This window comes from Ictidomys tridecemlineatus, chromosome 7 (genome assembly GCF_052094955.1).
Source record: "Ictidomys tridecemlineatus isolate mIctTri1 chromosome 7, mIctTri1.hap1, whole genome shotgun sequence".
Classification (NCBI taxonomy): Eukaryota; Metazoa; Chordata; class Mammalia; order Rodentia; family Sciuridae; genus Ictidomys; species Ictidomys tridecemlineatus.
Genome location: NC_135483.1, coordinates 192,165,183 through 192,179,038, shown reverse-complemented (window position 1 = coordinate 192,179,038; position 13,856 = coordinate 192,165,183). Strand labels below are relative to the sequence as shown.

The 13,856-nt window shown below is 37.6% G+C and overlaps 2 protein-coding genes across 10 annotated transcripts in view; one reads left to right on the top strand and one right to left on the bottom strand.

The window, feature by feature from the left end:
• Positions 1-13,856, bottom strand: part of Gigyf2 (GRB10 interacting GYF protein 2) — a 129,484-nt gene that overhangs the window by 59,238 nt on the left and 56,390 nt on the right. The gene's annotated exons all lie outside the window — the stretch shown is intronic.
• On the top strand, positions 290-12,063 carry Kcnj13 (potassium inwardly rectifying channel subfamily J member 13). Of its 2 annotated transcripts, none has more exons than XM_005326421.5 (3): positions 290-443; positions 7,307-7,782; positions 9,712-12,063. In XM_005326421.5, exons 2-3 carry the CDS (start codon positions 7,323-7,325, stop codon positions 10,332-10,334), a joined length of 1,083 nt encoding a protein of 360 aa, XP_005326478.1. In that variant the 5' UTR covers positions 290-443; positions 7,307-7,322; the 3' UTR covers positions 10,335-12,063. The 2 variants fall into 2 exon arrangements, with proteins under 2 accessions (XP_005326478.1, XP_005326480.1); XM_005326423.4 differs by having other exon boundaries at positions 7,307-7,546; positions 9,712-9,942.

Here is a 13,856-nt window from a genome sequence, read left to right as displayed (position 1 = left end):
AGACGGCTGAAAGGAAATCTTGCAGGGAATTTTATCCCTTTGAACTTTCAAATAAACTCTTAAGTAAGATTATGCAAACTTACTAAAAACCGGTCCTGATTAGAGGGAAAAAATGCACCCCTTCTCCAAGTCAGTTCTAGAGGCTTTCTCCAGAGTTGTTAAGGTTTGTGTTGGGTAAAGAAAGACCTCCTAACAAACCAGCATTCTTTTCCACATGATCAGAGCTAATTGGCCCCCCTGCAGACTAAGTGACCAATCACATCAGCTTCAGCTGAAACCAGCCCCCACAACATTATAAACACAGGAATGTAAGCTGTAAAGCCAGTCCAAGAAGAGAACCTACAAACTAGACTTGTAGATTTAAACTACCTAACCAAAAAGAAAGATTGTGCAAGCTTCCTTAGGACCTACCTTGGTATACAGACTGACCCACAAAAGAACTGGTGAGTACATGAAATAATATTATTTCTTTCCTTAAGTGGAACAGGTAAAGAAATTGACCACCAAACAGAGACAGAGCTAGACTAATTCCAATAGATTTTAAAAACAATTACCATCAAACAGAGACAGAGCTAGACTAATTCCAATAGATTTTTAAAATAATTACCTGTAGGTTCATACATTAAGGTTCTTTATTTTCTTTTTCCTTAAATTTTAAATTTGGAATAACAGCCCTACTGAAAGCATTACTGGCAGTTCTCTTAATTATCTTATTGTATGTACACTAGTTCTCTTTTAAAATATATAAATTCAAAGAGAAAGACCCTAGATTAAATTCAGTGGCTTAAAAAATAATAAAAAATGTCTTTTGGAAGGGATTATAGGAACACACCAAAATGCCTAAAGAATAAATCACTTTGTTTTAGCTTTTTCAATCCATGAAAAAGTGATGAATATTCTAATTTTAAAGTTCTTTTAAAGAAAGGAATTTTTACTAAAATTTGTGGATGCTTTTGAAAAATAAAAATATGAAAGGAAGAATGAGCTTATATAATAGGGTAAGAATTCACATTGTTTGCCCTAATTACGGCAGGAGAGATGATTATAAGACTCTCAATATAGTCTTAAAGTGTTAACATCAGATGTGAACAATATCATATTCATTTAACATTTGTTAAGTATGTCCTGGATCTTAATTGCTTCATAAGAACTACAGAACTACTTTAAGTTACGGCAATAGAAAATACATAATTTTAAGGGCTACAATCAAATGAGTAGAATGAAAACATTATTTTGATGACTAATGAAGCTTTTTCAACTATCACTTTTAAAATAAGTACTGTTTTTTTTTCTACCAAACAATTTAAAAATGGGCGAATATTTTACAGCCCACACATAGAACTGCAAGCAAACTTTCCCAATATTCCATTCTATTTTCTATTGAGATTAGTTGATCAGTATCATATAAATACAAACCAAAATAAATACATTAAAAAGCACTTGTGGGGGGGATAAAATTAACTTAGAATTATAATAGTATACACATATTGTATATTCATTAGACACTTTTAAAATTGATGGGAAATCCTATATATATCAGGCAACAATAATATAATTTTTAAAACTGTAAGTAGATGGAAAAAATCATAGAAAAAAAATGAATGAAATCTCTGAATCAGCTGAAGGAATTAGGAATAAGTTTACAAACTTACGAGGCTTTAAAGAATAGTGTTTAATTCCCCCTCCCACCCCCTTTCTTTGTTTAAACCTAAAGACACCTGGCCAAGAGGACCAGGTGGCTTGCCCAAGATGACACACCTTCGTAATCAACAGAAACAGAATCTGATAGCCATAACCCTTGTTTTGTGTTCTTTATAGGACACCACATGAGTCCAGTGAATAGTTATCCAGGGTAAACTATTAGGTGAGAATAGAAATCTTACTTCTCTCAACACAATCCAAACAAGATACAGCAAAGTTTTATGTGGGAAAAAAAAAGATACTGCTTCACTATTTTGATAATGGCCTTCGGATTTTCCTGGTCATGTCTTTTTCCATGTTATTTAGTTGCTACAGAAAAAAATGAAATTTTAAAGAATCTAGATTAAGACTGCTATAAAAACTGTAGATAATAAATAATGGTCCTGAAGAAACTTGAATGAGAATAATTAACTTTGTAAAGTACAGAGTATACAGAAAGGCTCTCTAAATCTCAGAACGTTCAAGAACAAAATAGGCTGAAATCAAGAATAATTGTGGAGATCTTCTTAAGATTTTTTCAAACACTGAGCATTTAGTAGTATTCACAGGAGAGTGGTTTGTTCCAAAAGCAGACCAAGCACTAGCAGCCAGCACCAGCAGGGCTTCCACATGGGAGGAAGCAAGGCATGAAGGACAACAGAGTGTTCGTACTCTCTGTAAAAAGAGCGAACTAGTCTTTCATGGTTTTATCCTTCCTCTTTTGAGTGTCAAAATAGTTTCTTTGATAAAAGTATGCTAATAGCATTGTTTTTAAAATTATCTACTCACCTGGCAAAATATAAACCTAGCAATGCTACATAATAATTCTCCTCTCCTCATTGTTTAATTTTACTGGTCTGCAAAATACAACTAAACTAATAATTCTGATTAACCTCTAAGTCTTCAAAGAAGTCTTCCTTAAGTGAAAACTCAGTTCTTACCTTCAAATCAAAGGTCTGAACCTAATAAGCATTCCTGAAGAATAATCCTGTAGAGGCTCTTGAACAAAACTAATCAAATAGAACACTGTTTTTCACAAAGGCTAACCAGGGTCAAATGTCTGTTTCTGAGGCAATGTAGCAGCAGCTCTAGATTAACACCCACCACTTACTACCTTTGTGATCTTAGGGAAATTCACTGTGCTGCAGTTTCATTACCTGTAAATGGGAATAATGGAATTTTTTACTATGAGAGTAAGGAAACATTAATTAAGGCAATTTACAATTACTGAGAGCTTCTTCTATGCCTATTGCCTTCACATAAGCAAAATACTTGTGAAGTACTTGCTATGATTTCTGTCAAATAACAAATACTAACTTCTATTATTAACTATTACTGTCATAAGAATCATGTATAAAGGTAACAATGGTTAGGTTAGTTATTTGAGTTTGAGGGTCAAAAGGAGCATCAACTAAAAGTGCTAAAATTCTGGCTACTGAACACTAGCTTTACAATATAATACCAATCATCTTAGGAAGGATTTTTATTTGACCAAACTATGAATAGACAGCTTCTTATAGTTTAAAAAAAATTTTTTTAAACTGGCTTTGCACTTGGGCAGACTTGAGATAATAATTCAAATAATACAAAGCACTCATTTATCTTGCATAAATTTCTAAGTCCAGGTGGCCTTATCTGAAAAATAGGGACAGTTAATGTCTATATTCCTGAAATAAAGATTCAGAGATAATGCAAGATTAAAAATACCTAGCATAGTGCCTATGAAGATTTTGTTATTATTATTGCTGTCCTTATTGCTAAAAGGACAGAGATCAGGTCTTTTAAAACATTTAGATCCAGAGTGCTCTTGCCTGAGATGAGCAGGCTGGGCCACAACTACTGTCACCATTGTCATGGGCAACAACACTCTTGATATGAGCTGGGCTAGGAACACCAGGCTCAGACCCCAGAGTGCTCTGTGCTATGTGGAGACGGGTCTGGGCTAGATGTGGGCTGCAGAAGCCAGGGCTGGTTTGGGCTACCTGCCTGGCCCCAGCCTTAAGACCTCTCTCAGGTACTTCCTATAGGACTCTGTGATTAGATGCTAGGGTGCCTGAGTTTACCATTCCAGTAGCAGGTCCTTCCTGACAAGAAGCTGAGCCATTGCCTGTTGAGGGGTGAGGGGTCGGCCCCTTCCCCTGAGTTGGCAGCCTGGGCTTCCCCTAGCCAGCTAACACACTTGGAATTGTGGGGCAGGCTACCCACCCTATTCTCCTAAGGGCTCCAGGCATTCCCTTCTGTGACCCTCTCTCTGGGTGTTGCCCTTAAGCTGGAACTCCTGGAACAGAAGTACATGAGTGCTATCAGGACATAAGTGGGACCAACCCCCAATATCTGCACCTAAAAGTCCCTCAACCAGCCCCTACACCTTTCCAGCTACCTCTCAGTTCAGGTAACAACTGCCCCACCACCACGGTCAGCCTGGGCCTAAGTTGGGTATGTGGCTAGGGTCTCTGGGCTGCTGTGGAAGGAACCACAAAAGTGCTTGCTGAGCCATGCTCCCTACCCCAAGCCCTCCACGGAAAATCCCCCCAAAATGGCCAAAGCTTCAGCACACACAAACAGAATGGAAAGCTATGACCTTGGCCTTGGCCACCAAGTGTAGGGGCTCTTGAGGTCAGGAGGTTGAGACCGGATTCCAAGTTCTGGGCCTGGTGAGGGTTAGGGAGGGCTGTGGTTCTTAGTTCTGCCCTTTCCTTTTGCTTTCCTCTCCAGCCTTTGACCCCTCAGCCTTATTTCTACCTCTGTGGCAGTCTGGGGGAAGGGATCTCAGGGAGGACAGACAACCCAGCTAAGTCCTGGGGTAGCTCGCCCTTCTGGAGGAGGCCTGCAGATAACGCCAGAGGCACTGTTGCCCCCTCCCACCAGGTTCAGACAAAACACCTGACCCTGAGGTTCTTCAGGGTGTGGCTAGACTGGGGAGCTGGAAACCTGATACTCAAGGACTCTTGTCCTCCACATCCAGCAGGGTAGGGCTAGGTGGGGTGAGCATCAGGCTGGATGTCCCTGGCCCTGGGATCAGGTACCTCTCCTGCCTATCCCTAAGTGGGAACTACAGGAGGGAACAAGGAGAAGCCACCTGGGATGACAAATAAGGCAGCCTCACACAACTCTGAAGATGCCATACTCAAAAAATGGAAGTTTCCTTTTGTGCCTAGGGCCACAAGGCTGGCTGGAGGCTGGGACCAGGCCAGCTTGAGAGCACCTGCAGTTGCCCACTGCTCAAGCTGTCAGCTTCTGGGCAAAGGTCTTGGCCTGGGCTTGGTCATCCAGGACCTCCTAGACTTTTGCACAAAGGAAAATATATCTATCTAAGCCCTCAAAGATCTGTGTGTGGCTGGCCCGCAGTTCTGGCCAACAGCCTACCCATTCTGTTCCATGTGCCCCCACTCTCCCAACACTCTCTTTCCTAATTCAAGAGCTGCCACTGAGAGCATCCTTAGGTCCCCGCTCATCTGCTACCCACACCAGACCTCTGGGTACTATACTTCTCTGGCATCCCTGCATCCTCTGCATCATTCCATCATCAAGCGAACTCAAGGCAGTTGCAACCCCAATGGGGCTGGGGATGTAGTACAATGATAGAGCAAATCTGCTTAGCATGTGTGAGGCTCCGAGTTAGATTCACAGCACCACAAAACTACAACAAAAAAGAGCCTAACAAAATAAGGATATAGCTTAGGAGTGTGACTTGGTGGTAGTGTGGACCTAGCCATGGTTCAATACCCAGTGCCAAAAAAACAAAGCCAAGTAAAAAATATACTAGATAAAATAATTATGATAACTTGCCAGGGTAATAAGTTACAAAACATTAACACTAGGACTGGGGAACCTAGTTCAGTGATAAAGCACTTGTCTAGCACATGAGGGTTCAATGTGCAACACTCACAAATCAATCAACAAACAAAAAAAGACTTTTTAAAAAATTTTTAATATTTATATTTCAGTTATTGGCGGGCACAACATCTTTGTTTGTATGTGGTGCTGAGGATCGAACCTGGGCCGCACACATGCCAGGCGAGTGCGCTACCGCCTGAGCCACATCCCCAGCCCAAAAAAAGACTTTTTAAAAATCTGTAATATAAAACTAAAATGACGAATCTAAATAAAATGAACAATCATCCTAGTGTTCAACCAGTAGTTCAAACCTAAGGAAAATACAAAAGACTGTCTCTAGTGTCCCTGAAAAAATATTAAGTTAACCTGTGGACAAAAGAGAAAGCTGCCCAAAAGAGAAAGCTGTCTAATTCCAACAACACAGAGAGGCAACCTCCACAGCCCCAAAGTCCCAAGACCCAAAAAGATCTAGTAAACCCATATGATAGCCTTGCTCCACAAGTGTTCAAAGGCCCTTCCTAAGCATCATTCAAAAGGCAAGAAAGGGTATGCGATATCCCCAAAAGTATCTACTTCTGAAAGAAGAGTCAAACAGAAACTCCTAATGCTACCTGCCTGCAGGAAACAAAAGGAGGACTCAAGCAACAGGCTACACATTTTCTGGTGTGTTCCAGGGAGTCCCCTTGTGACTATCCTTGCATGTATGTATGCAAGGATAGTCACAAGGAAGGCACATATTATATTTCTATTCACAACACAGACAAAAGCATAACCACTGATGAAAACTATTCAGCAGAAAAATTAAATAACCTATTTAAGACTGCCACTTGATCCCTTAATGATTACTCTGATTCATTAACTCTGGAAACCTTTTCCTCTGGATTACTTATTTCGAAGGTAATGTTACTGAGACTGGGCTTACAATTCAATAGTAGAACATCTCCCTAGCATGTGCAAGGTCCTGGGTTCAATTCCCAGAATTACAAAAAAAAAAAAAAAAAAAAAAAAAAGCAAAATAAATGCTACCTAGAAATGTCCTACCTTGAATTTTTTTATTTTGCAAAGAAAACAATTCTCTCTCCACCCATCAATCTAGTCAGAACCTAGAATATTCAAAAAGACAACAATCTGTCAGCCAGGGCAGACAGAATCCATGAATATCTCTATAGAGTGACAAAACAAACCCATTATGAAACAGGCTAATTACAACAGGCAATAAGGACATTAGAACTGTGGACCCCTAAAAGCTTATCACAAACATGTCTTATCCTAGTACTAGATTGGCTTCAGAAGTTTTGCACACAGTTTAATAGTATTTCCAAATGATTTCTATTTATTCACAAAGAAGAATATTTATATGCTTAAACATATTCCTTTTAATTATGAATTATTCACACTTAAGAAAAGCTGTTAATTTTACACATACTATTTGCTCAAAGCATTAAATACTTGATGTTTAGACTTGTGCAAAGAAGGTATAAGAGTGTTAAATAGGCACAAACATAATCCTTACTCACTTCAGGAATTCCACAATATACTTAGAAAATGTTAAAATATTGAACAATATTTTAACAGTCATTCAGGGAAATGGTAAGAATACCCTTGGGTAAAATATGATTAACTACCAAAATAATGACTCAGTCAGTAAATGCTCCCTTATGGAATGGGAAAGTCTGCCCAAGTTATAGTCAAGAGAGGCATTCTCAAGAAAGCAGAAAATGAAGGTTTCAAACTTATGAATATTAACTATAAAAGAGTTAAGGGCTGACTAATTTACTCTTGATTTCAGAGAATTACAGCCTGAAATGGAAAGCAGTAATTGCAAAGTCATTGCTCCCCTCTTAAGTCAGAGATACCGAAGGATGGTCACCAAAGATGGCCACAGCACACTTCAGATGGATGGTGCTCAAAGAGGTCTTGCGTATCTCCGAGATGCATGGGGAATCCTAATGGACATGCGCTGGCGCTGGGTGATGCTGGTCTTTTCTGCTTCTTTTGTTGTCCACTGGCTTGTCTTTGCAGTGCTCTGGTATGTTCTAGCTGAGATGAATGGTGATCTGGAACTAGATCATGATGCCCCACCTGAAAACCACACTATCTGTGTCAAGTACATCACCAGTTTCACAGCTGCATTCTCCTTCTCTCTGGAGACACAACTCACAATTGGTTATGGTACCATGTTCCCCAGTGGTGACTGTCCAAGTGCAATCGCCTTACTTGCCATACAAATGCTCCTAGGCCTCATGCTAGAGGCTTTTATCACAGGTAATTGTCTTTATTCTTAAAAAAAAAGCGCAAGCATTTTGGAAAGGGCATAGTCAGTTATAAGTGATTCTGATATAGAGTAATTTATTCATATAATTAGCAGGTAATGCCTAAGAAAGAAAAAAAAAGTAGTCTAGGATCAAACAATAGACTGTAAAAGGAATTTGATGCAATACTTATATTTTACCTACTGAAACTACTTAAGGGAAAAATGTGGGGAGGGAATGGGGATCATTCTGACACTAATTTATAGGAATATCCTATGAGCAAAAAGTATTAACAGAAAGGTCCACAAGTAGTTTTTTTTTGCATAAGCTAATCATTTTGTTAAATAAGTGAATAAATACATTCAATGAATATTTTGACAGTCATGTTACCTAACAGGAATTTGATTTTTTTTCTTTTTCACTGTGCTAGAATTTTTTCCTCTGAGATCATCTATTCAACATTTACTCAACATTAGTGAGCGTACAGCACCACAGGTAGCATTATATGTTAGAAAACAAGTTATATATGTACATCTTAAACAAAATATGGCCATAAAGATCATGAAATCTTGCTTATAAACCGCTTAACATGCAAGACTCTTTAATAAAGTAGAACTTGTGTCCTTTTTATGTGACATATACAATTAAGAAAGAAAGAACAGAAAAACTGGCTTTAACATTCTATCCAAAAATAATCTGAGAAGGTAAGCACTGGCCTTCCACAGGGTGATCTAGAATGAAGTCCCAGTGTGTTAGCAATAGGCTCTATACCTGAAACAAATCACTTAACTTCCAAAAAAGTTCTTACACGGGGTCAGTTCTTGGATAAAATAAGGAATCTGTGAATTCAGATGGGAAAAACTTATAAATTTTTGCACTAACCCTTAACTAAACTTGGCATTTCCTTCAATTGTGAATGTAGGCAATAAAAAACAATAGTGTCTACTGCTACTAATACAAACAGAAATTACAGATTATTGAAAATATCAACCAATAATACTTCAAAATCACAGTGTTAAATCCACTGCTAGATTTTGTTATTTAATGCATTATTAAAGAACATTTAGTATTATATTGTTTTTTAAAGCATTTAACTCAATTCAGTATACTTTTGTTTCTTCTGTATTCACTTTACTTTTTTGGGGGGGGGGGCGGGGGGTTGCTGGGAATTGAACCTAGGGGCACTTGACCACTGAGCTACATCCTCAGTCCTTTTTTATTTTGAGACAGGGTCTCACTACATTGCTTAGGGTCTCTCTATATTACTGAGGCTGGAAGGGTTGCACGGGTCTTACCAGCCTGCCAATGAGATCTACTGGCACAAAAGTGGTTAAGAAACCCTCATCTATAGCTAGGGTCACAGGAAGATGTACCTGAGTGATGTGCTAAAATCCCCTTATAACCAGAGTCTTCAGCAAACAAAAAGAGTTATAAGTTTCAAGGTTTAAAAATTCTTTAGTGTATATCACTCTTTGTACTGATCCCCTCCTACCTCAAATCATTCTACTTTGAATCATTCTAGCTCCATTCCAACTTGAAATCATCTGGTTGCAACCAAATTGCATTTATTTTCTATAATTTTTTTAAAAGGGTATGAATATAGGTAAGGATCAATTCTTTGACTCTTTTAAGAAACTAAGTGTAAAGTTTTACATTTTATGTTACAAAATCAATTCTGTCTACCCATTTTGAAATCATGGCTTTTTAAAAGAAATGTATGTATACTCTGAAAAATTCTTCAGGCAATTGGGACCATCCAAAATAATAATAATAATAATAATAATAATAATAATAATAATAATAATAATGTTAAATTCCTGACTCACTGGAAAGCATAACACCAAGAAATGTATAATTATTTGTTATACTCCTCTCATTCAGAAATAGTCATTGATATTTAACATCTTCATTCTAAAAAAATATTCAATGATTTCTAATTTAGGTGCCTTTGTGGCGAAGATTGCCCGGCCAAAAAATCGAGCTTTCTCAATTCGCTTTACTGACTTAGCAGTGGTAGCTCACATAGATGGCAAGCCTAATCTTATTTTCCAAGTGGCCAACACACGACCCAGCCCTTTAACCAGTGTCCGGGTGTCAGCTGTACTCTACCAGGAAAGAGAAAATGGAGAGCTCTACCAGACCAGTGTAGATTTCCACCTTGATGGCATCAGTTCTGAGGAATGTCCATTCTTCATCTTTCCATTAACCTACTACCACTCCATTACCCCATCGAGTCCTCTGGCTACTCTGCTCCAGCACGAAAATCCTCCCCACTTTGAACTAGTTGTGTTCCTTTCAGCAATGCAGGAAGGCACTGGAGAAATCTGCCAAAGGAGGACGTCCTATCTACCCTCTGAGATCATGTTACGTCACTGTTTTGCATCTCTGTTAACCAGAGGCTCCAAAGGTGAATATCAAGTCAAGATGGAGAATTTTGACAAGACTGTTCCTGAACTACCAACTACTCTAGTCTCTAAGAGCCCACATAGGACTGACATGGATATCCATATCAATGGACAAAGCATTGACAATTTTCAGATCTCTGAAACAGGACTGACAGAGTAACACTTATCCATGGCATCCCATTGTCTAATATATTAAATATACCCAGCCAGTATGCAGCTATTTCTCCTTCACTGTATCTCATGTTTTCTTTTTTTCAATGCTGATTACATCTCTCTGATTATATCATGATAATCATGCCAATACCCCCCCACACACACACAAAGGCTGAGCTAACAATACACATCCTGAAAACAACATTCTACCTTTCAAAGTTTGTATCTGTGTTATCTGCTGAAATCAACATGATTCAACTTGACAGATACTTATACAGAAATGTTGCTGATGAATTTATAAGGATGTGGTATGCCACCAGTAATGAATGGAAAATGGGCCAAAGTTTAACACAATTGAACTGTAAGAAAATCAACCATAAATCTCTTATTTTCATCTGTAAATTGGAGCAGTATGATTTCAAACCTGGCTCCCTGGGTGGAAAAATGATTTCACAATAGTTAGTGAACATCCTTTTATAACTGTTATTTTTTTCAAGACAGCAAAGATTATTCCTTTGGTTCTTATTCATATCACATCCTAAATTTTTAATGGCTTAGAATGGAAATTCAAAATAACAACAGCACAGATTCATACATAACCCATAAAAGCATTTGAACATAACTCCCAAACACATGTACATATTCATGTATTTGTGGCAGAAAGTGATCAGAGCAAGTAAGAGAAGCTCTAACCCAAACCTTCAAGGTGATATTTGTGGAAAGGAGATATAAATTATTTGTGCTTTAACACTCACTTGCATAATAATCAAATAATGATTTAGAACCTATAATCACCTATTCATCTGAATGGCTTCTAACCTAAGCAAAAAATTCATTCAATGACATGAAAAACCATGATGGCTCTAAATAGTTCATAAATATGCATATGTTTAAGTTTTTATAGATATATAAAGGTTTAGTTAGATATAAGTCAACTAGGAAAAAATCTCCAATAGATAAAGCAAAAAATAATTGGGCAACAAAGTATTTTCAAACCCAAATTCCTGTTTCCAACATCAAATAGTTTTTTCTATAAACACAAAATGAGTGTTTATTCACCAGTAGGAGGTTGGACTAGATGATCTCTATTATTTCTTTCCAAGTCTAATGTGCCATGAAAATTATGCTTTCTCTGCCTTGGTTTTCATTTATATATACTAAGATGAATACTTTCTCTATATCCAGCTTAAGACATTTCTTTGAATTATTTTCATTTCCGTTAAAAAAATGAAGCTGTCCTCAAGCAAAACAAGAACCAAAAGCAATGCCCTATCAGATTTCAAACAGATTTGTAGCTGCTCTTCTTTTCTGAAATTTCCCTTATTCAGGCTCATGTGGAAAAGCGAAAGATTAACCTTCCCCACTGGTGATGACCCAGGCAGGAATCATCTCTTGAAATAAATACTAGCTGAGAAAAGGCAAGCAGTTGTAAAGAGCAGGGCACAGCAGCAAGTCACATTTTTCTACTCTTTGACCAAAAGGAAAAGAAAATAATGAAGAACTTTGGAATGGTCTAAGACTGATAATAGCAGAAGAATATCAAGGACACAGAAACCTAATTATCACGGACTTTGCTAGTTAAGAATCTTAGGCATTCATTAAGTAGGAGTCAGACCAACAGATTTTTTTTTTCCCCAACCCAAAACTATTGTAACACAACAGCAGGAATTCTTATTTCATTTATAATAAATAAACAAGATTTGCCTAACCTATGAAAATAAACGCAGTATCAAAGACTCACGTGGTATGTTTTTTTCCTAAGAGCACTATGTCACCCACACAGACAACTATTTAAACAGGTGAGTGAAGCTGTTCAAGGTGACACAACATGCCAAAGTGTGAGGCCTGAGCTCTGAGTCTCCCTCTAGATGCTTGATGTTCCCATTTAAGTCAGTCTCATATCACCCAATTCACGCATAAACTTTACATAAACTTGACATCTGAAAAACTAAATGTGACTTTCCCCACCCATTACCCCCCCCCCAAAAAATTAATGCTGTCAGTTAAATTAATGCTATTAAAAAATATTTTACAACTAAAAAATGTGTTCATAAACTTCAATGCAGGGAATAGAAAGCTTTTTGGAGCACTATTCATCATTTTTCAAAACAAAAATCACAGTCTCCAGCCGATTTTCTGCAGAGACCATTAGTCTCCCAGAAAAATGGAGAGGAGGAGAAAACTACTATAAAGTACGAAAGGCAGCTCTACCTTCCAGGGCTGTGCAGTTCACTAACCTGGGTCACCAGGGAGCTCATACATGATTAGATAGACAACTCTGGAACTAATATAAAGTAAGTCTTAGAAACCAACACAGGTGGTCTGACAACTCTTAACAAACTGAAGACATGTGGTTTCTAAAAATTATAAGGTTCTAGATTTATGTATGTAAAAATCCATATTATTTACTGCCATAAATAGTCTACAACCAAAATTTCCTATCTGTTCCCAAGTATTTCATACCAAAATGCACTAGTCAGTATGACACTTGGCTAAGCTCATTTACTGGTATTATGTGGATTATTCATTTTACAATATTATCCCCAGAGAATCATACTACAAGATTATTACAAGAACTGATCTCCCCCTGTGCAGTAATCAATTACTACTAATTATACAATCCCAACAACACAGGACTTTTTCTACCTCCACATTGTCCATGGGTATTCACAAGGTTATACATGACTCTTACCCCAAATTATCAGTAATTCCACCATTTCTCTTCTTATATAAAGCAAATACAGGGGGTTGGGATTGAGGGCGGGATACATTTCAATGATAGTGTTTGCCCAGAGGTATGAGGCCCTGAGCAGCAAAAAAAAAGGCAAATACATGATATGAAAATCTCAAAATTTTATAAGAAACAAATCATTCTGGAATCTTCAAAGCTTGAATTATCTTAGTTCAATGTCACAGATCATCTCACAAGTGACTCATATATCAAAAGTGTTGCACGAACTAGATTAGTACTGAATAATCTTTTAATCCATATTACTTTCAACAAAAAGATTATGTGATGAAACAAGATCAAGATCCTTAGCACAGTTAACCTGAAGGAGCATCTTATCAAAAAGCATTCAATAAAAGCCACTATAAAAAAAAAAAAGAATATGTGCAGCTAGGCATGGCGGCACACGCCTGTAATCCCATCAACTTACAAAACTGAGGCAGGAAGATCATAAGTTCAAAGCCAGCCTCTGCAAATGCGAGGTGCTAAGCAACTCACTGAGACTCTATCTCTAAATAAAATACAAAATTGGGCTGGAGATGTGGTTCAGAAGTAGAGTGCACCTGAATTCAATTTCCAGCCCCCCATACCCAAAAAAGAACATGCAACTATATACTATGTGTGCCATGTTTTGTTGTATTAGTAGCTAGCATATCAACCTCCTTAATGTTCTTGAAAACTTCATGTCAATTTGGTTTTGTGAAATTCACCTCTTCAAAGTTATTCCTATGGAGTACAAAGAAAACCACCTTTATTTTTAATAGAGGGAAGCTAGGAAAATTTGTTGGATTAACAAAAGAA

What these genes read in the sequence shown, in the direction of transcription:
- Kcnj13 (XM_005326421.5), top strand. Translation starts at nt 7,323, where the DNA reads ATGGAAAGCAGTAATTGCAAAGTCATTGCTCCCCTCTTAAGTCAGAGA. An exon ending in GCTAGAGGCTTTTATCACAG is followed by an intron (nt 7,783 to 9,711) that starts GTAATTGTCTTT and finishes TTTCTAATTTAG; the next exon opens with GTGCCTTTGTGGCGAAGATT.